The 21,526-nt window shown below is 43.4% G+C and overlaps 3 protein-coding genes across 4 annotated transcripts; 2 read left to right on the plus strand and 1 right to left on the minus strand.

Moving 5' to 3' along the window:
* The first annotated feature begins 226 nt into the window (after positions 1-226).
* nek4 (NIMA-related kinase 4) lies at positions 227-14,386 on the plus strand. Of its 2 annotated transcripts, XM_030353060.1 has the most exons (17): positions 227-497; positions 1,024-1,290; positions 1,503-1,700; positions 1,891-1,998; positions 2,243-2,397; positions 2,728-2,866; positions 3,488-4,021; positions 4,097-4,153; positions 5,222-5,290; positions 9,410-9,568; positions 9,997-10,164; positions 10,241-10,307; positions 10,633-10,742; positions 10,853-10,944; positions 12,692-12,897; positions 13,471-13,604; positions 13,907-14,386. In XM_030353060.1, exons 1-17 carry the CDS (start codon positions 411-413, stop codon positions 14,003-14,005), a joined length of 2,649 nt encoding a protein of 882 aa, XP_030208920.1. In that variant the 5' UTR covers positions 227-410; the 3' UTR covers positions 14,006-14,386. The 2 variants fall into 2 exon arrangements, with proteins under 2 accessions (XP_030208920.1, XP_030208927.1); XM_030353067.1 differs by lacking the exon at positions 5,222-5,290 and having other exon boundaries at positions 12,689-12,897.
* A 629-nt stretch (positions 14,387-15,015) lies between these two features.
* On the minus strand, positions 15,016-16,389 carry spcs1 (signal peptidase complex subunit 1). Its single transcript, XM_030353104.1, has 4 exons — positions 16,167-16,389; positions 15,622-15,681; positions 15,451-15,537; positions 15,016-15,291 (listed from the first exon to the last, which is right to left on the minus strand). The coding sequence occupies exons 1-4, from the start codon at positions 16,200-16,202 to the stop codon at positions 15,169-15,171; spliced, it is 306 nt and encodes a 101-aa protein (XP_030208964.1). The 5' UTR covers positions 16,203-16,389; the 3' UTR covers positions 15,016-15,168.
* Positions 16,390-16,637: 248 nt separating this feature from the next.
* On the plus strand, positions 16,638-21,488 carry glt8d1 (glycosyltransferase 8 domain containing 1). The gene is made up of 9 exons (XM_030353092.1): positions 16,638-16,963; positions 17,170-17,268; positions 17,420-17,636; positions 17,785-17,902; positions 17,985-18,069; positions 18,299-18,411; positions 18,492-18,658; positions 19,446-19,558; positions 20,210-21,488. The coding sequence occupies exons 1-9, from the start codon at positions 16,948-16,950 to the stop codon at positions 20,389-20,391; spliced, it is 1,110 nt and encodes a 369-aa protein (XP_030208952.1). The 5' UTR covers positions 16,638-16,947; the 3' UTR covers positions 20,392-21,488.
* Positions 21,489-21,526: the final 38 nt, after the last annotated feature.

The following is a 21,526-nucleotide window of genomic DNA, read 5'->3' on the forward strand; positions in this document are numbered from 1 at the left end:
GTTACTCATGCCAATTAAGCTTTTTTTAGTTTGAATTTGAATTGAATTGATAAAGAGGTTGTACCAAAACGAGGTTTTTTTATCCTGTATGGATTTTCCTCGACCCCCGAGAACGGTTCTACGTGTGGACCCTAGAGGGCGCAATACCAGTAAAGACTTGTATTTGTGTCTTGAAGCCCCTCCAGCCAACGTGGCCATGCAGAACCAGTTGCCTAGTGACGGAAAACGAGAGACTGAACACTTCCTGTGTTTTGAAGACTTGCAGGCAGACAGATGATTGAGTAAATCCTATTCGCAATGATGCATACGCGCTTTATCAATTGTACTTATACATACTTAGGAGAGCCATTGCATTTATTTGGACTGTGAATCAACTTTAAGGTCGGTTTCCTTACAGTTTGCGAGGAGTGATGAATAACTATGTGTTCATCAGAGTGGTGGGGAAAGGGAGCTATGGAGAAGTGAACTTGGTGAAACACAGAGCAGATCGGAAACAGGTAAGAACCAAAGATATATACCTATATATACCTCGAGGATCATTGCTCATCTAGCATCTGCACATTGTAGAATATGATTAACAACACGCTGTGTTGGCTGACATCTCCCAGACAGGTCAAAAACTGGAATTATATCAATTAATATAAATATATATATAAATTGCACTTACATGACAGAACGGTGTCTAGATAGAACAAACCATCTTGGTTTAGAATGAGCTTGAACTCCAAATGACGTCATCATCAATCATACAGTATCAGACCCATCAATCATACAGTATCAGACCCATCAATCATACAGTATCAGACCCATCAATCATACAGTATCAGACCCATCAATCATACAGTATCAGCACCATCAATCATAATGATGTGACGACACTGAAATAATTTCGAAAATGGCTTTTAACGTTGAATTTACATCCAGCATAGTGGTAATACCTGAAAATGTGCAGATCCAACCTGAATCAACATGATTTGCTTCCTCTGGTTCATTGACTACTCCCTCCCCCCTATCCGCCCGCAGTACGTCATCAAGAAGTTGAACCTGACCAAGTCCACCAAGCGGGAGAGGCGTGCCGCGGAGCAGGAGGCCAAGCTGCTGTCCCAGCTGCGGCACCCCAACATCGTGACCTACCGGGAGTCCTGGGAGGGCGAGGACTGCCAGCTATACATCGTCATGGGCTTCTGTGAGGGCGGGGACCTCTACCACAGACTCAAGCAGCAGAAGGGGGACCTCCTACCTGAGAGGCAGGTGGTGGAGTGGTTTGTCCAGATTGCCATGGCACTCCAGGTAGGCTATATCCTAAAGGCCTTTAGCTTGTGGCGTACTTTATACATTACAGTGAAGTGGGTTATTGCATAAACCAAAAAAATAACTTCTAAATCACTCCTGTACACCCCTGCTGCATAACTACTCCCCCCGCTTTAATAGTGCTTTATAAAAAGTCAGATAAGATGTGTTTCCTCTTAATATGTTTCTAAGCATACTGTCTGATTGAACAGTATCTGCATGAGAAGCACATCCTTCACCGGGACCTTAAGACCCAGAACATCTTCCTGACCAAGACCAACATCATCAAGGTGGGAGACCTGGGCATCGCGAGGGTCCTGGAGAACCAGAACGACATGGCCAGCACCCTGATCGGAACGCCGTACTACATGAGCCCTGAGCTCTTCTCCAATAAACCCTATAATCACAAGGTATAGAGGCTGAGGGCGCCTCTTAACGGGGTGCATAAATGTCTTCTTTAATGGGTACACACATTAAGTGTTATTGTGTTATTAAGATATTGTTTGATAAATGTGGATTAGACATATTGTGTATGAGTTTTTAGATTTGTTTCAAAATCTGTATGATCTCTCTCATGCAATATAATGTTTATGTCTCCAGTCAGATGTATGGGCATTGGGATGCTGTGTGTATGAAATGTCGACGCTGAAGCACGCCTTCAATGCCAAGGATATGAACTCGCTGGTTTACCGCATTGTCCAAGGGAAGGTAAATAATGTGTTACATATAGTATGTTCAGCTTTAGTTTAGTCTGAATGACAATGCCCAGAAACAGTGATCAAATAGTTTCGAAATGTTGACCAATATATGTTCCCTTTTCTCTCTCTTTTCTCCCTGCTCCCTCCCCCCCTTGGGCTTTGGCGTTAATGAATAACGCAGAGTTAATAACGTAATGCAGCCCGTCACGGTTTGACTATTCATTGTTCATGGTTTCCCTTGGATGTGCCGCCAGCTGCCTCAGATGCCGGGTCAGTACGACCCCCTCCTGGGCGAGCTGATCAGGAGCATGCTGTGCAAGAGGCCGGAGGAGCGTCCCGATGTGAAGCTCATCCTCAGAGAGCCCTACATCAAGAGGCAGATCGCCATGTTCCTGGAGGCCACCAAGGAGTAGGTGGAGCTCTCAACCCGGGATTACTTTTTTCTCTCCTGATGTTACCAAGAATCTATCAGCCATGAATCTCTCTCTTTATTAGTGTTATTATTATTAGTATATTTCCTCACTTAGTGTAATACATGGTTGTAATCCACAGTTTCTCTGTAAACAATGTAACTTTCTTTCATTCTTTATTTCTTTCCTTTAGTTTTCATTCTTAATTTCTTTCTTCTAATTTGTATAACATCTTTATTTTCTCTATTGTTCTTTCTTTTTCTGCTGTATCAAAATAATGGCCCTTGGGGTCCATCATAGACCGGTTTGTGTACTTTGTGTCACTCTAGGAAAACCGCCAAGTCCAGAAGGAAGGCTGTGGATGGGGCCGGTGACGCCGCTGGCAGCAGGGCAGGGTCAGGTGTCTCCCCTCAGCCAAAGAGACCGCCACAGAGCCCCCCCGGCCCACCCCTCCCCCGGCCCCCTAGGGTGAGCAGGATACTCCAGGATACTCCAGGATACTCCTGGATACTCCAGTATACTCCAGAATTAGGGCTGGGCGATTAATCGAAATTTGATCGCAATTTCGATTTTTGCGTCAAACTATCACAAAATTAACATAATCTAGTTTTTCGATTTTCATTTTATGTTTTTTATAGAAAGGGCAGAACAGCTGGACACATATCTGGTTATCATTTTAGATTTGAAATTTTTCTTTTGGACCATTTTGTGTATTTTTTTAAGGCGAAATTTCAAAGTTCTTTTACAAAAAAAGAATTCGGAGAGACATGCTGAATAAATGCATGTTTTTACACTAAAAAATAATCTTTTGAATAATCGTGATTATTATTATTATCCCATAATCGAGCAGCCCTATCCAGAATACTATGAAATACTCCAGAAAAATAAATGACTACATAGGATAATATTAGATTCATAAAATATAATTATAATCATAATATAATTCTCTCTATTTTCACTTGCTATTTTAATCCATTCCTAAAATTCCATTTTAGGAATCAGATGTAGATTGTGCCGAGTGCTTGAAGCCTTCAGCCGATGTAAGTTTGTCTTTTCAAGTAACCAAAATGAAGCCCCTGCTCTCCCCAGAGGGACGGCGATCAGAACGGCCACGCCCCCACTCCCCCAGCCCGGTCCCCTTCGCCTGACCCCGCCCCCGAAGCCAGCTCCTTCTCCAGCAGTCTGGCGACCGTCAGCAGCATCACTATTGATATTGAACCAGTGGAGCAGCAGCAGCCGCCGGGCCGAGGGGAGGGGCCGGCGGAGAGCCCAGCCCAGCGGCCCCCTTCGGCAGTGTCCGGCCCCCCCAATGCACCCCGACCCGGCCCCCACGCGGCCCCCAGGGACCGCAAGCACAAGAGGAAACCAGAGCCGTCCCGGCGGGGGGAAGGGGAGGAGGAGGGACGGAGCAGGGGGTCGCCCGGCCCCTCGCACGCGGTGGAGGCCCAAAGCGATAAGCCACCGCCCTCGGCTGCAGATGACATGGACGACACCATGGAGCTACTGAAAGAATCGGCGTTGGAGAACCCCCCGCTGGGTCCGAGCGCGGCTCTGAGCGCTGCGGGGGTCCACAGCTCTGCAGACGAAGAGAAGGAAGCGGCGGAAAACCCCTCCAATGGCCAAGTGAGTGTGGCCGGTTTGTTTGACCCTGGTTATTCAGAACTGAGACTCACCTAAGCTCCACCTCTGCTTCTTTAGGAGATCCTAGAATCAACTGAAAAGCTACTGGAGCCATTTCCAGCCATTGCAGCTATGGTGAGTATTAAGGGATTAAGGAATCTTAATCTCAATATTTGTATATTGAGATTAAGGTTAAGATTGATAAAGTCAAGTTTCATATACAGTCCGAATATCAGAGCGACGGCAAGTTACGACAACCAGTTAACACATGATGGCAAGTTCAGCACAAAAAGCATTTGGTCGGAAACAAAGATTAGATATATGGACGCACTTTAGTTATAACGCTATATGCCCATTGCCCACTGCACCGTCAGTCAACGGACGTGGGAAGGCGTGGCTGACGGATGGGGGAGTAGTCTTTGCAGAGGCATCCGTCAGCCAATCAAATCGCTTCGCCGGGTTCTTCCCGCTTCTTCCTGCTTGTTGCGATGCAAGATGACCCGCTTTCCCGCTTTCCAGTATCGTCAGAGCCCGAGTCGCGTCACAGTGCTTAAATTTGCATACGCGATCTGATTGGATGACGGATCCGTCGCTGCCGAAAAAGTTGAACATTTTTCAACTTTTCGACGGAGCCGAAGGCTCCAACGGAACGGACGGATCCACAATGCATTGCGCGTCCGTCCCCATTCAAAGTCAATGGGGATCAGTCAACGGACGGAGTTAGTGGGCACGAGGCGTACACCCTACATGCCCACTACATGCGTCCGTTGACTGATGTGGGAAGGCGTGGCTGACTGATGGGGGAGTAGTCTTTGCAGATGCATCCATCAGCCAATCAAATTGGTTCGCCGGGTTCTTCCCGCTTCTTCCTGCTTGTTGCGATGCAAGATGACCCGCTTTCCCGCTTTCCTGTATCGTCAGAGCCCGAGTCGCGTCACAGTGCTTACATTTGCATACGTGATCTGATTGGATGACGGATCCGTCGCTGCCGAAAAAGTTGAACATTTTTCAACTTTTTGACTGAGCCATGACTGAGCCGACGACTCCAACGGAACGGACGGATCCACAATGCATTGCGCGTCCGTCCCCATTGAAAGTCAATGGGGATCAGTCGACGGACGCATGTAGTGGGCACGGGGCTTTACTCAGCAGAAAGAAAAACTCAATGCACCGTACTAACGGGAGATGCCCTGTGGCTTCAAGTTAGGTGGGAAGAACACAACCAACCTCAAGAGACACTTGAAGGCGCACCACCCTGATATTTTTGACAAGGTAAGTTAGTTAAATGTAATGTTAACATCACACAATCACATAATTTGAATCTTCAAAATCTATACTTGATATCTTCTTATATGTAAGGGATAATGTCCGTCCGAGTAGGGCTTTGACTTTTGGCCAAAAATCATATCGAAGTTTGTTTGTTTATTAATATTAATATTCAAATATATTTGAATATTTATTAATAATATTTTGACCATTAAATGCCTTCAGTAAGACCTGGATTGGGCTTTGCGGGATTTGTTTACCGGTGTTGCTATGGTTACCGGTCTTGCGTGCTCCAACGGTTTATTAGGTTTCTAATAAATCGCTGTCTAATCAATACTTCATTCACTGCCTCTTCCGTGGTCAATACAATATTATGAGTAGACTGAGTCGGGTTCTCCGACATCTCTCCTTCTTGGCCTGCCCATACCAGGTTCGAATATTAAGGGCTGCCTAAAATTCGTTCGAATTTTGATTTATCTTCTGATATTCGAATTATATTTGAATAACGAAGTTCGGAGTCAAAGCCCGCTTATACCATGTCACTTGCCAAAGAAAATAAATTAAGACCATTCATTTATATTTTCATGCGTTTTACAATCCAAATATAAAGTTTTTCACAAGCCATAATTTAGTTTCCCTGGTAACGCCTGAGTAGTCCGCTCAGCTAGAGACCTAACGTTATGCATTGTACATATTTATAATTTGAAACTCGTTCCAGCCTTTATACCACAGATACTATAGGGTCTATGCTAGCATATAACCACGTTTTCAGATTACAGTTTACTGCATTTTTCAAAATTAACCAGCTCTAGTTTTGAAGGCTGAACATACGATTTGACTGGAACTTATTAGCAAAGTAATATCTTAAAGGGATTAGCCTACAGGAGTAATTGTATCTTTTGATTTTTTTCCTCACCTAGATCCCAGAGACGAGTATTCCTAAACAGCAAACTGGTGCAAAAAATGTGGGGGTGCAATTATCGATCCCAGCAGTGTTCACCTCAATATCAAAATATAAAACTGACTCGCTGGAACTAAGTGTTAAAGAAAAGGCGATTGCGCAATGGATTGCACGCACAGGTCTACCTGTCCGCACTATTGAGGATGAAGATTTCGTCCTCATGATGAAGACCATAGACAAGAGGCTGACCATTCCGAATAAAACTAAAATAAACAACTTGATCGATCAGCTATATATTGCTGAAAAACAAAGATTTAAAGAGAGACTCGCCACGGCACGCAGAACAACAATCGGTATGGACATATGGACAAAAAAAGGTCTTACAGCGTCATTCCTCACAATTAGTGCCTGTTACTTTTGTACTCAGGAGAACAAACCCCAGCACATATTGTTGAAGCTTGACCAGATCTCCCACCCACACACTGTAGAGTGTATAAAGACTTGTCTTGACCGATGCACTGAGGACTTGGGAATACCAAAAGACAAAATTCTGACAGTCATAACCGATAATGGAAGCAACATGGTTGCAGCGTTCAAAAACGATGAACATGAGCCCAGCAGCTCTGAGGACTCAGAGGAGAGTGATGAAGACTCTGACGTTGTCGAGGAGGAACAAAGGTAAATTCTATTAGTTTGTAGATGTTAACATTTTCAGTAGTAGGCTATATTATGTCTGTTATTGAGCTATGCTTATTGTCTTTTAGCATTAAAGATGTGTGTTACACATTGTTTATTGCATTGTGTTGCTCATGGCAATTGAATTTCCTCTAGAAGATTAATAAAGTATCTGTCCTTTTCTCTGTTTGTCTTATCTATCTAGGTACGGAGCCATGGAGAGGACCCCCTGTGTTCTACATACACTGCAACTCGTGGTGAACATGATCCGGAAAGATCTTAGTGTCAATCGACTCCTTGACAAAGCTCGAGTACTCGTCAGGCTCTTCCGCAAGTCGTCTGTGGCGATTGAGCAACTGCTGCAGCTGTGTGGACTCACTCTGGTCAAAGACTGCCTCACTAGATGGTCCAGCACATACCTGATGATATCACGCCTTGTCCAAGTGAAGGACTCAATTCTTCAGGTAGCTGATGGGATGGGCTGGGACTATCTTCTACCGAGTGAGTGGCTGAGGCTGACTGCTCTCAGAGATCTGCTCCTCCCCTTTGCTGAGCACACCAAGATGCTCCAGAGTGACAAAATGACCTTATCCCTCGTGGTGCCCGTCCTCCTGGACCTGAGCGCTCACCTGTGTGAGTTCCCCCAGGATTCGAGCTACAGGGACCTAGCTTCCCTGGCTCACAAGATGAAGGCAAACATGGACAAACGCTTCAGCTGCTTTCTTGATCCAAGTGATCCAAAGTTCTCACCCCTGACTGCTGCTGCAGGCTTCCTCGACCCAACAGTCTCACTCACACTCATTGAAAATGATGACGAACAAATTCAGGAGCTTCTGAGAAAAGCAAAAGATTACATTGCTGAAATGGTGTCACCAGTAATACAGGAGGAGGAGGAGGCTGATGAAAATGAGCAGGAAGAAGAAAGAGGAGAGGCACCAGAGGCAAAGCGGCCGAGATTTAGATTCCTCTCAAAAGCAAGTGCAAGCCGCCGGCCATCTAGCCTCTCAAAGCCCTGTGTCAGGCAGGAAATTCAGAAATTCATGGGGCAACTGTCAGAAGTTGAACCGATAAACGAAGAGACTGCCCTTCAGTATTGGGCTACACAAGGTTCCGTTTATCCAAGCCTAAAACCTCTTGCCTGCGATCTCCTGGCAATGCCAGCATCTCAAGCATTTGCTGAGCGAGTTTTTAGCATTACAGGTGACCTCAGTCGTGGTCGTCGAAATAGAGCAAGAGTCATTTTAGAGAGAAGCGCTTTCCTCAAACTGAATCGAGATCCGATTCAGTAGCCTAATTCTGCTTTATGTGTTTGTGTGTTATGTGTGTTCATTTTGAAGTTCTAGAAAATAAACATAACCACATTGGCCAAATATAGAAAGTTTTGTTTCTTGACTTAGTGGAATGGTCTTTACTTCATGTCACCATGTGTATTAATACTAGTACTACCTTAGTAGATCTGAAAGGACAGCACTGCAGACTCTCATAGAGAGGTTAGGAGAGTCGGAGCCACTTGCCAAACACGCCCATTGCTCTGCCAGACACGCCCATTACTTTGCCAAACACGCCCATTGCTCTGCCAGAAACGCCCGTTGCTCTGCCAAACAGGTCAAGTCTATTTTCGGAAATGTAGGGGGATATATGAGTGGCCCGACGTCGAATGGCATGACCCAAGATACGTCAGACAGAGAAAGCGCGCAAATTCGAGCAAAATATGTTTGACAGTGGAAGGATTTACAAGCGATTTTGAAGCCTTTTCACACTAGGCTTCCCCACCTAACTCCCACCTTATTCTTCATGTTTAACCTCTGTTTTTCTTTTATTCCTAGTCTGTCTTGCATAGTTTTGATAGGGCAATATGTAAAGCGTCTTAGAGTACCATATTAAGCGCTATATAAATTTAATTTATTATTATTATTATTAGCGATCATTAGTTAACGTGTGTGGCGGACGGTACCACCTTGTCATTTGTTTACCCAGGTGCCATAGCAACACCATTGCTACCTTTCATTGGCTGAATCTTTGAGAACGTTGTAGACTCAATCAATATAAGGTCGCGGGGAGACGAAGCTCTGTTCGTTTGTATATTTTATTTACGTGACCATATTTTGGTTTTATGTTAAAAAAAAAAGATTCAAAGAACCAGTTCTCTTGTTTTGGGGTACCAGTTCATGTCGTTCACCTTCGGGATTCATTCGTTCTTAACTAATCGGTCGCGAGACTCGTGACCGACTCATCCTTAATGGCCACCATAGAACGAGCAATGGGCGTGTTTGGCAATGGGCGTGTTTGGCAGAGCGATGGGCGTGTCTGGCAGAGCAATGGGCGTGTTTGGCAAGTGGCTCCGGCTGCAGATAGACCCTACTCTGTTCGGAGGCGTTCTACGCACCTTACTACATAGTCAAGTGTAGTATGGTCAAGTAGTAGACACTGGACAGAAATAGTATGTACTAAGTATTCTGATGCAGCCTTGACTAAATCTAAAATAGCTGACAAAATTAACACTGTACCAATGTAAGGAAAACAAATATCGAGGTATTTGTGTTTTTTAGGAACAACATGAAGACCCAAGCCCATCCTCACATCCAGTATCTGGGTGGGACGGACGCTGCGCTCCGGGGCTCGTGGGTCCTCACCTCTCCTTGGAGCCCTCCATGTCCCAGCAGCACAGACAGAGGGAAGACGGACGCATGCTCGTGGATCAGCTCAAGGTACTCAGCCCGGGGTTTCACAACATATCTGCCTCGGTACGCTTTGCCTGGGTATGAGTTTTGAACTAAAAAAGGAAAAAAATGTTTTAAAACTATTTTATCGAATAAGAAGTTTCCTACAAGTGAGCGCTGAAAAGTCCACCAAAGCAATCCACCGGCATGTACTTGTGTCATGCAATAAGCTCTCGCATCATCAATGCAATGCATTTCAAATGAAAACGTCTCAGATTCTGCCAAATGCCACAGAAGATAGCATCTATGGATGCATAATTATGCATTCTAAGATTAGGAGGCATTCTATTAAAGGTATTGGTCAAATGATCAAACACCATTAAGCATCATAATCTTCGATAGCTTCAATTGCTTTGTGGCAGTGTATGTCATGGCATATATATTAGCATATTCATCTATAATATCTCCATCATTAGTCCAGGGGGCTCTCTGCCCGGCCGCTGCCCCCCCCTCCGGCCCAGACCCCAGTGGGGGACCGGAGGAAGAGGAGCAGGGTGAGCACAGAGAAGAAGAAGACCCCCACGGCCACCTCCTCGTCGTCCTCCACTAGTCCCTCCGGTGGTGGACTACTGGCACTTCCACAGGTAAGAAGGGCCTTTAAGCTGAGCGGGCCTGGGGCCGCTGGATGGTGGAGATTATAACCGTTTTGTTATTGTTTAGGCGCCCCCTCTGTCGGCCAGAGAGAGAAGAAGGCTGAGGCAGTCCCAGGAACAGGCCATCCAGCCAGGTGAATCACCTTTAATCCATGTGGAAGTATAGAAAGAGAGCCTCAAACGGCTGGTCCAGTAGAGCGTGTCGGTCCGGTAGAAAGCAGGAGGGCGTTGGCAGGAGGTCAATGGTGGAAAACCCTGTTGGAAAATATAACCTGGAAAAGTTAAAACCAAACCTCCTAAGCAGTGTGAGGTTTAGAATCAATAATTGATTCAACTCGTTTCCAAAAATGCCTTAATCATCCTAATCTTTTGCTATGGATGCTAGAACAATGAATCCCATCCGATTAGTTATCCAGAGGTGTACTTCTTTGTGCTCACGCCGTTGTCTGTCTTCCACAGTAGTCCATGCTGTGAGACGGGCGTCCTACGACGTCACAACCTATCAGAGCAGGCAGCAGGATGTCCGAGCCTGCAGATCGGTCTCTGAGTGCGGCGACCCGCTCGGTCAGGTAGACGTCTACAGATCTTTCCATGTGTCGATGAAGACTTTGATGGACATGATATCTGATAACAGGACTTTCTTAGTCCTTCATAAGTAAACAGTTGTGTTTTCCTTCAGAACGAGCGTCTACATGACCAGCGGTCAGAGGAGGACGACTGCAGCTCGTCCACAAGCTCCACAGAGCGCTCTGAGGGCGATGGCAGAGAAGGGTAAGGGCGGTTAACACAGTGGGAAGGACTGCAGTGGCTTGCCTCAGTGTTTTTTTTCTCATAGCTTTCATCTCAGGCTAATATTCTGGATTTGGTCAAGACTGGGGTCACCTGGTATGCCAAATGCGAGGTTGGCAACTGGCTGACTTAAAAGCTGTGGAGCAGGGGTCCTCAATAACTGTTCATAGTGCGCCACTTAAAAAAACTAAACAATAGGCCACTCAACCTCCAGCCCTATCGGCCATTGAGCCACCAAACCTATCAGCTGTAAAACTCACCCCTTAACAGACCTTCCGGTAGTCTTCTTGTTGTTTTGTGTATTGTTTTAAAAAAATGTCAGGCACTCAGTTGTACGCGTTTTGAGATTGTACAAACGAAAAGTGATTTACACATCAAATGTATCATAATACTATTATTATTATTTTTATTTTTTCATAACCCAGATATCTCTCTCTTACTCACTATCGTGATCACAAAAGCAGTTATCAGCAAAACATGGGTCCCCCTCTCTACATTAACATTCTGATTCTGGATCACCAAGTGAAAATATTTTAAGCAAGTAAAGCACAAGCATACAGGAGATGAGTGGATGAAATACGTTGCAGTTTATTTGACATCAAATCTATGAAATGTTGCATGCTATAATTTTCAAAAAATGTGCAGGCAAAAGGCCTATACAAACCAAATAATTATAAAACATAATCAATTACAAAAATCTTTTCAATTTTACACAACAGGTAGGTTTCAAACATGACCACCATCTAGGTCTACATTGAACATGACCATAGGCACCAAGATATGGACAGCAAAGTGCTTAACTATCCCCGGATAGCTTTAGAAGTCTTCTGTTCTTGTGAGAACTGGCAAAATGTTTTACAAAATCATTCATGTTGAGGTATGTGCCCTCCTTGATTCCATACCAAGTATGCCAAGGTGACTTAGCCTCTCATCAGCCATGTTGTCCTGAGGTGGTTTTTAATCTGTTTCAAAAGCAGAGAACCTTCTCTCAAAGGACGCAGTACTGACTGGAATAACAACTGCAATTTTACAAAGTCTGATTAACTTGTGGAAGACATCTTTATAAGGTTCGAGAAACACCACAAAATCAAGTATAATAGATGGTCTGTCTACTCCACATTTCTCTCCTCTGGAGAAGCCGTCTGCTTTGGTGAACCTCATGTTTGTGGTCTTCTGAATCGGACTCAAATGTCCGTGCAAATGCAAACAGAGGCTCCTCTTTCAAGAATGTTGAACGCCAGGCAGTGATGTGCCAGAGAGGATGCTCTCAATGGTGCAACTGTAAAAGTTTGAGAGAGTTTTTCCAGACATGCCAAACTAATTTAGTCTCCTCAAGAATATAGGTGCTTCTGACCATTTTTCACCGCTGAGTCGGCCTGGACCGGGTGAGGTCATCTTTGATGAACACATCGAGGAACTTGAAGCAAGAGACACTCTCTAAATCAGCTCAATCAATGTATATGGCGGTCCGACCCGGCCCGAGGATAGTGGTGGGAAATATTGGCCCGGGTTGGGTCGGGCTTGTGCTCGGGCAGAGAATCTAAACTCTGTTACATTGGTATTGTAGGCAAATGTTGATCGGTAACTCTAAGGAGTTGGGGCCCTTAATGTGGGTTAATATGGGTTCATTTGGGCTCACAGGCCCAAAAAGGTTGGAACCACCACTCAGCTAGGAATTTTTTGACTCAGACATTTACGATATTTTTCCTCCTTCATTCCTTCTAAGCAGGAAGACTGAATCTACCGACATGCATGATCTGGTTCAGATGATGACGCAGACATTACGAATGGATGGCCGAGAACGTGTTAACGACATCATGTGTGAAAGCACTGCCTTGCCAGAGTTTAAACTCAACAGGAAGTACAGGGACACGCTGGTGCTTCACGGGAAGGCTTGGGACCAAACCGACTTTCCACTCAATGATTTACCGTCGGGTAAGCTTGATGCTTTCTTTATTCTCATGCCCTCACATGTGTTGTGTTGTAGTCAGCAAAGTATTTGATTTAATGGAGCATGGTAATGGGAAGGCACACAGGCAGCAATTCAAAATAGTCTTCAGAGAGACAATGGGCTGACATAATTACATGAAGGGAAATGTTCACATCCTGGGCAGGAACAAGAAAGGATTCCAGGTCTGATATTACCAAAACACAGGTGAGTCGACAGAACGTCATGAGTCATGGATTGGTTGTGGCTGACAGGAGAGGCCGAGTTTATTTGCAATACACTATCGGGGAGTGGACATGTCTGCAAGAATAGAGAGAGAAGTCAGGAGATTTCATTTGTACAGAAGAAGGGAGCTATCTCTAAGTGCAAGAATAGGTGCCTTTTACAGATGCCTTCTAACTAGAAGTAAAGTAAAAAAGGTTATCTCATTTTGTGATATTATTATAGGGATCCGTTTTTCTGAGACACGTCAGCTATAACTAACTGCTTTTTATTTGGTTAAATTAGCAGGTACATTGGGGCTTGAACCTCAAAGTAAAGTTAAAATGTAACTGTTGTAGGCACCACCTCAGGGCCGGCAAAGATTCGGAGGGCCATCGAGTACCTGAGGACGGATGTTGTGAAGGGCCTGGGGGTCAAGTTGTTGGACAAAGTCCTGGAGCTCATGGATGAGGAGGATGACCACAAACGACAAGTAGGGACTGGAACCAAGCAGCTCATATGACACGCCGCCGACAAACCTTCACGAACACCTACACTTATACTAAGTATTGTATATAAGTAGCATACCTAAATTCATGTTTTAATTTAAATCCCTTGAAGTTTGCCTTTGTATTAAATAACGGGGTGTTAAGATGGGGTTCAATTGGTTGACTTTTGCGTGTACCGTTTAAAAACATAATGGAGAATGTAGTCCTCTCAATTATTTTATATACCCCGATGTCAATCTATCACAATTCATATTGTATAAAAAATATTTGAACTATTTTCTCACAGGTGTGCCTTCGCGAACAAATGGGAGAAGAGAAGTACCTAGCCTATGCTGTGATGGTGAGGCAGCTGAAGTTCTTTGAAGACATTTCCTTCAAGGGATGAAAAACAAAATCTATCCATGTCTAACCTAAGATGATGTTGTGTAGTTGTTCCTATGTTCAAGATGTGTAACTGTTATCTAATATTTTTTTTAATTGTATCCCATTTTTTGCACAACTTCTGAGATATGTTTAGTATTATAACTATGCAACGATTATGAATCTTTCGATTGTTTTTGGTAGAGTGTCAACTTCAGCAATATGTGCTACTATAAAGTTTAGAATTTTATAATTAAGGCTGGAATGCAAGCTATTGTCCGAATGCTTTACCTTTTAATGAAGGGCATAGATCACGTTTGTGCTGCTTTTCAAGTTATGTAGGTGTTCTGTGATTATCTACAAGTCTCACAAGAGTCTCAAATAAACTTTAGGAATTTGTTACCTTTTTCCTATTAAGAATGCAACTAAACACATTTACATGCTGAAAACTTTGCAGCAATAACACCTTGGGGTATTTTCTTTATATGTATTTCTCCATCATCCAAGCAGTAGTGGGCCAAAACGACTAAACAAGCACAAGGGGTTGGTTGGATGGGTAGACAAAACTCACCTGCCAGCCGTCATTGATCTGTTAGCCAAGAAACGTGGGGCGCCAACTAGAGGGTTATTCTGAGCTTTTCAGTTGTCAATTGAGAACTCTTTTCTTCCACCTGTGGTGGAGCTATGATACTGCTGTATGTGTGAATGTGACGGAAAGTCAGAGCTGGTCAATGTGGCCCGGGGAAGGGAAGTCTTTGGCCCCTGCTAGAGCGGCTGGCCCTCACGACCCGACCCTGGATGAGCGGTTTTGAAGATGAGGATGAGCCAAGATGGACTCCCTGAGCGAGTCAGGGAAGAGCTCTGCTCTGTCAGAGATGTGCCTCAGCTCATTTCACTCATGAATACTAAAGCTGGTGGTAGATATGGCAGTTTGACCAAATTAAACGACAATTATAGCTATTCATATCTAGAGCTCTTTAAGATCTGTATATTATTAAAATCATAATATAATTGAACAGGGATACTTTACACAAATATTTTCAGTCATGGATTTATTCATTTTGACAGACAGTTCATCACCAAGTGACTAACATTGTAACAAAGTCCACCTTCAAATGTGAATCAAAATATCATCCCTTACAAAATCACACCAAACCAATGTATTGGGGGCCATCGGGTGGGGAGGTATTACTTGTGCTTCTTCTTCTTGAGGGATTCTGGTTTCGGAGCGGCCTCCACAGGGCTCTCTGGTAGCGCCGGCTGCCAAGCCAGAGGGCTCCTCCTGTACATCGGCCACGGAGGCAGGGTCAGCTGAAAGGAGAACAGAGAACACAGTTCTTCCTCATTTCAATTATTGGTTGGTTTAAATATTGTCAAATACTTTGTAATATGTGGCTCGAAATGTTGCATCTTCAAATAAGTTTGGGGTTGAAGAGACTACATTTAAATAGACAAGGGAAAATAACTTACCACACAAGATATAGCAAAACCAGCCAATACTATATAAACCGTCCAGCCAAACTGTTCAATAACCAGACCATAGACAAACCCGATCACCTGGAGGAAAACCCATAAGCATAAGGATTAATCATTCAATGCATGCACATTTCAGGAATGCAGGTGTTAATATAGGTTTCTTACCGCAGATACAAGCACTATTCCCTGGAAGATCTGCTCAGCCAACTTCTGGCCTTTATAGTCCTGGAAGTTAATACATAATATTTGGTATGAAACAAGCACAGCAGTAATCGTAGCTCACAAATAAATTGATATAGCCATGTAAAGTAGTTTTGGCTCTTTGCTAGATTTTTATGAACATGGGAATCATACAAAAGTGGCATGCGTCCCAGAAACATTGAAATACGGTCAAATATATATGGTTTATAGATACATAGATGAATAACTATCTACACATGGAGCAGAATGATGTTTGCACGGTGCAGAACGAGCAACCAAAGAAAGATAGGAATGTATTCAACATTAGTAAAGTGTACTTGGCTGTGCTTAATGAATGTATGTATAATGAATGTATTTGATCATCTAAATAGTATAATAGTAGAGTCTGCTTTGGCTAAACAAAAATGAGATACAAAAAAGCATGGTAAGTACTATACTCTTTAGCACAAAAATAACATGGATCTAGATATTTGAGCAGATATAACATTCAGGAGCACTTGAAAACTTACCATATGTGTTGGAATGGAGTTGAATTTTGAAAACATAGCGATGAATTATAACAACAGTTCTCGCAAAAATATATTTTACTTCCGGTGTCCAAACGATACGTATAACTGTGTGCAGGACCAACGAAAACCAGAACTGCGCAGGTTCGCAGATCGTTTAACTATTCGGATTGGCTGAGGATGTGTACAAAGCATGACAAAAACCAGGGCTGAAGCATAGGTCCATGGGCTGAAGCTACTCCGTTTAGCTAGAGGTCTGTGGTGGCTGGTCCGCTTCCTCGGGTCGTCCGATAGACTGCACAACTTTAGCAAAATGTACGCATTAAAATATAAATCGGGTCATAATTTTGACCCGATTCTAAAGAATATTAAAATATGTAAATATACAATATCTACCTTATTCAGAATTACCTCATGTTCATATTACATACAACAGCTGTATTGAATAATATTTATAGCAGGCAAGGATATAGCCATCTATTACTGCAGTTTTGGAATAAGCCTGAGGTTGAGTTGGCATTTGGCAGTATTTGCTTTGTGCGTCTGTTTATATTTTAGTAAAACGGGAGCATGTAAACCATACCAATCATACATTAAGTTGGGCCAGTTTTAATTTAATTTAGCCATCTTTTATTGGCTAATTTCTGTGCGCGATGCAGATACTAGACTAAGCTTCGCAACAGGCGATCCACGGTTTGGGGAAATATAATATCATAATATAATATAACTGCACTAGTCTTTCATCCTACTGATCACGATTAACGGGTAATGAACTGTTTACATCATGACATTGAGGAGAGGTAAGTTAAGACCGTAAAGTGTTTTTTTTACTTTTAGTTTTAGTTTCCGCGTTTAAAATCAATGTATTGGAGCAATTTTAAATTCTTAGTAAGGATTATGTCAGATTAAACACATGGGTTCATTCAAAATGTCTTTACTCCCCAACACAATGTAACATCATTTACGGCTGTATTTTCTTCAGTTTACCTGTGGTTTTGTCTTTCAGTGAATGTGGTGATTCTGGTGCTGCTGGTAGTCGCCTTCTTGATTGTAATTCAACGAAATCTCTTAAATCTTAATGACTTTTTAAAGAAAGAAACTCCAGGTATGTTTTATTTGTGGCCATTAGAACTTGTGTGTTCAATGTGCTGATTCTGTCTTCTAAGTTGTTTTGTGTTTTCTATGCGGTAGGCTACTCTCATGTCCATAATGACGATGATGATCGAATTCAACTTTTATCATTTCATATTCTCTAGATTCAGTTTCTGGGGTGATCCTTCCCTTTGAATCGGATGTGTCCCCTAGTGTCAGAGCAGACTCAATAAGGACAGGGGATGAGATCCCTGTTGTCATCACTGCCTCTGAGGAGAGACTGGGCGCTGTGGTTGCTGCAATAAACAGCATCTATCAAAACACCAAAGCCAACGTGGTGTTCAACATAGTGGCCCTCAACGACACAGTGGATCATCTACAGTGAGACAAAACACAAACGTGCAGTAGGCCTACTGTCATGCCAATACTATCTAGGTCAACCGAACGATTGTTTTTCTAAAAACGACTTACATTGGCATAAATAGCTTGCATGTTTGGCTTGGCATTAATCCTTTGTATCTGTCTTCAGGGAGTGGTTGAGTAGGACCAGGCTCAACCATGTCAAGTACAAGATAACCGTTTTCAAACCTGATGTCCTAAATGGCAAGATATCAAAAGATCCAAAGAGACTGGAAACCGTGAAACCGGTAACACATTCACTCTTACTAAAGACAATGGGAACTGATTGAATCCACTTTTTCTTTTAAAGCAAACTTTATGTTATCCCAGTTAACGTTTGCTAGGTTTTATCTGCCCTTCTACTTACCTGAAGCTGAGAAAGCCATCTATCTAGACGATGATGTCATTGTGCAAGGTAAAAGACAGTGAATGATTCCTTATTTATGCCTTAATTCTCTTGTTACCTTGCTTTCGTACTCAAGGGTTCATAATAGAACTGCCATTTCTTATTTCACAAATTATCCGCTAAAATCCGCTACAGTTTATCAAGTACCAGAAATATCATTAGTCCAAATAGAAATCCTGTTCAAGAGCTGTGCTCTGCTTCGTAATAACTGCATCTTACATATGATCTTTGCCTTTAGGAGATATTAAAGACCTTTATGAAACCAGCTTGAAACCGGGACACGCAGCAGCCTTTTCAGATGACTGTGATTCAGCCTCCACCAAGGGCATCGTACACGGGGCTGGGAACCAGGTGAGGACACACCCGACGGCCGGTAAACCCCTCCGGCGCTCCTTAACCCACCCCTCACTGAACTGAACTGTGTCCATCAGAATTACTACATCGGCTTCCTGGACTTCAAGAAGGAAGCCATCAAGAAGCTGGGGATGAGGGCCAAGACGTGCTCCTTCAACCCCGGGGTCATCGTAGCGAACCTCACCGAGTGGAGGAACCAGAACATCTCCGGCCAGCTGGAGCACTGGATGGAGCTCAACGCACAGTGAGTCTAATGCCCCGTGCCCACTACATGCGTCCGTCGACTGATGTGGGAAGGCGTGGCTGACTGATGGGGGAGTAGTCTTTGCAGATGCATCCGTCAGCCAATCAAATTGGTTCGCCGGGTTCTTCCCGCTTCTTCCTGCTTGTTGCGAGGCAAGATGACCCGCTTTCCCGCTTTCCAGTATCGTCAGAGCCCGAGTCGCGTCACAGTGCTTACATTTGCATACGCGATCTGATTGGATGACGGATCCGTCGCTGCCGAAAAAGTTGAAAAATTTTCAACTTTTTGACTGAGCCATGACTGAGCCGACGACTCCAACGGAACGGACGGATCCACAATGCATTGCGCGTCCGTCCACATTGAAAGTCAATGGGGATCAGTCGACGGACGCATGTAGTGGGCACGGGGCGTAACAGGTGCTCCTGTCTGGCTTGGTTGGGACAAGTTGGCGTTCGTTTTGGGATCATTTCCATTTGTAGATTGTTGAAGCGTGCTTATAGTGACGCTTTGGGTAGGGTTGTCCATCAGGTACCTCGATGGGGATTGCATTTACCTCTTCTTCAAGTGGTTTGGGAAAAAATGTGTTAGACTTGCACTGATTGTGTCATTGCAACACATTTTTATTTTATTTGGCTATGCACAAAAAAAAGCAACGCAAAAATTCTGCTTTGTGTGGCAAGCTTTGCATTACTGCGCAATTGTGCAACCGTAATTACTTAAGGTTGAATACTAAAGTATTTTCAGGAGTCAATCTAATGAATGAATCGAATGCCAATTGGTTTTCCAGGCAGGATCTTTACAGCAACACATTGGCAGACAGCATCACCACCCCTCCACTTCTTGTCGTGTTCTATAAACATCACTCCTCCATCGACCCCATGTGGCACGTCAGGCACCTTGGTAAGTACTTCAGCCACTGACGAGAAACAATCTGTGTTCAACTGCACTGGCTTTTCTATTGAATAAACTACTTTATTTTCAGAACATTCAGATTGGCTTAGACAAATGTTGCTGTCCATCACTAGTCTACTAAATTAAAGATGAAAGGCTCTCTGCCACAGGCCCATATTGTGATCAAATATTACACTCCACCCCACTACTTTTACATTCAATCCTAGTTAAAGGACACCTTACATTAATACACTATAAGACTGTGCTGAACACGATTATTGTGTCTCTAATTGATATCTCTCAGAGTGACACAAGGTACTCATCTTGCTTCTGGAAACATTGGACCCGATGTTTGTATTTGTTTTAATTATGTTTGTATTATAATTGATAATGCCTCATTTGCATTCCTTCTTAAATGTTTTAGTGTGTGTGTGTGTGTGTGTGTGTGTGTGTGTGTGTGTGTGTGTGTGTGTGTGTGTGTGTGTGTGTGTGTGTGTGTGTGTGTGTGTGTGTGTGTGTGTGTGTGTGTGTGTGTGTGTGTGCGTATACATATATATGTGTATGTATATATAGTGTGCTGTCTATGTGGACCTTCCTGTGTCTTGAATAAAGTTATAATAATAATAATATATTGTGTATTTAATATACTGCATATTTAAGGCTCCACAGGGGCTGGCCCGCGATACTCGGCCCAGTTTGTGAAGGCAGCAAAGCTCCTCCACTGGAACGGACATTACAAGCCCTGGGGGGTGAAGTCAGCCTACTCTGACGTCTGGGAGAGATGGTACATCCCGGACCCCACAGGGAAGTTCAGTCCTCTTCGCAGACACTCGGGAGAGTAACGCCTAGGGCTACGCACGATGAATGACCTGCTCTAGCAAAGGGACCATGGCTGAGGAAATCTCAGGAATAACGTTCATTTGTGGGTTAGTTGCCCCTCATACATGCCATGGACCTCATTTAGAAAACCCTAGACATGCATTGATGAATCATAATCAACCAATTGGGAGTTGCGACATGTGGACGCCCATAACAACCGTAAATGGTCAACTCATCCAGAATGTTCATATATCTTGATCAGCGTTACTGGACATACTAGAACCCCCAGCACACTACATCATAAACCTGCCGTCAGGGCTTCAGTTACCAAATCATTTAGTCTAATAGACCTGAGGTATTGTCCGTATGTCCGACTTCTACACAAGGCCCCTGTCACATATTGCCTTCCATTCATGATTCATCCACTTTCTTCACTGTTTTTAAATGAATGCTGTTGTTTTTAGCACTACAGTGGACTATGGGTGTTTATCTCCTTGTCTAAAGCCTCGAACTCTTAATGGGTCTCAATATTTGTATAGATGGTAAGAAAATTATCATGCTATATCAATCCTATGCTTTTGTAGAATGACAAAGGGATTCGTGTTGAAGGAACAACTGTCCAATCAGCAACCAGTCCTTATCCACCAGTAATGCCACTATATTCTTAAGTAGCCAAATTATCAGAATGTCATTAAATCTATTGGGACCAATTTCACGAAGGAATTGCAGTAGTTGGGTGTCCTTGCAGCTTTGTTACCCATTTTGTATTTATCCACAATATCTTGTATCAGCTGACATTTGATTTCATACAGCCTCATGTCCCTAATCTTTTGGAACGTTATACGAGTGGAAATACCTTTTGTAGTTGGCTGTTCTGAAAAATGGAATTTTGTAACTTGAATTTTTTACTGCCTTCATGAACATTTCTTTGAAAGAATAACCAGGTGGTCATTTCATGGATTTAAAGTAGGCAAACCACTAACCAGACCACCAGCAACAGGAAATGTGCACAGAATTCGTTTACAAACCATTGCTATCAATTCTGTTCTTGTAGCATTTATCAAAAACTGTTGTACCCATTATTTTGTTTACTTGCTTCAATAAAGTAACAATTTCTAGATATTTTTTTTATAGATTCTTTCTCCCACCTACACTTCT

Source organism: Gadus morhua, chromosome 1, assembly GCF_902167405.1.
Source record: "Gadus morhua chromosome 1, gadMor3.0, whole genome shotgun sequence".
Taxonomy (NCBI): Eukaryota; Metazoa; Chordata; class Actinopteri; order Gadiformes; family Gadidae; genus Gadus; species Gadus morhua.

Coding starts and splice junctions, on each gene's coding strand:
- nek4 (XM_030353060.1), top strand. CDS start 411: ATGAATAACTATGTGTTCATCAGAGTGGTGGGGAAAGGGAGCTATGGA. Junction 10,308..10,632: donor GGAACAGGCCATCCAGCCAG/GTGAATCACCTT, acceptor TGTCTTCCACAG/TAGTCCATGCTGTGAGACGG. Junction 10,945..12,691: donor GAGGGCGATGGCAGAGAAGG/GTAAGGGCGGTT, acceptor CCTTCTAAGCAG/GAAGACTGAATCTACCGACA.
- spcs1 (XM_030353104.1), bottom strand. CDS start 16,202: ATGTTTTCAAAATTCAACTCCATTCCAACACATATG. Junction 15,682..16,166: donor ACTCCATTCCAACACATATG/GTAAGTTTTCAA, acceptor ATTAACTTCCAG/GACTATAAAGGCCAGAAGTT. Junction 15,292..15,450: donor GTTTTGCTATATCTTGTGTG/GTAAGTTATTTT, acceptor TTCTCCTTTCAG/CTGACCCTGCCTCCGTGGCC.
- glt8d1 (XM_030353092.1), top strand. Junction 17,903..17,984: donor GACTGGAAACCGTGAAACCG/GTAACACATTCA, acceptor ATGTTATCCCAG/TTAACGTTTGCTAGGTTTTA. Junction 18,070..18,298: donor CGATGATGTCATTGTGCAAG/GTAAAAGACAGT, acceptor CTTTGCCTTTAG/GAGATATTAAAGACCTTTAT.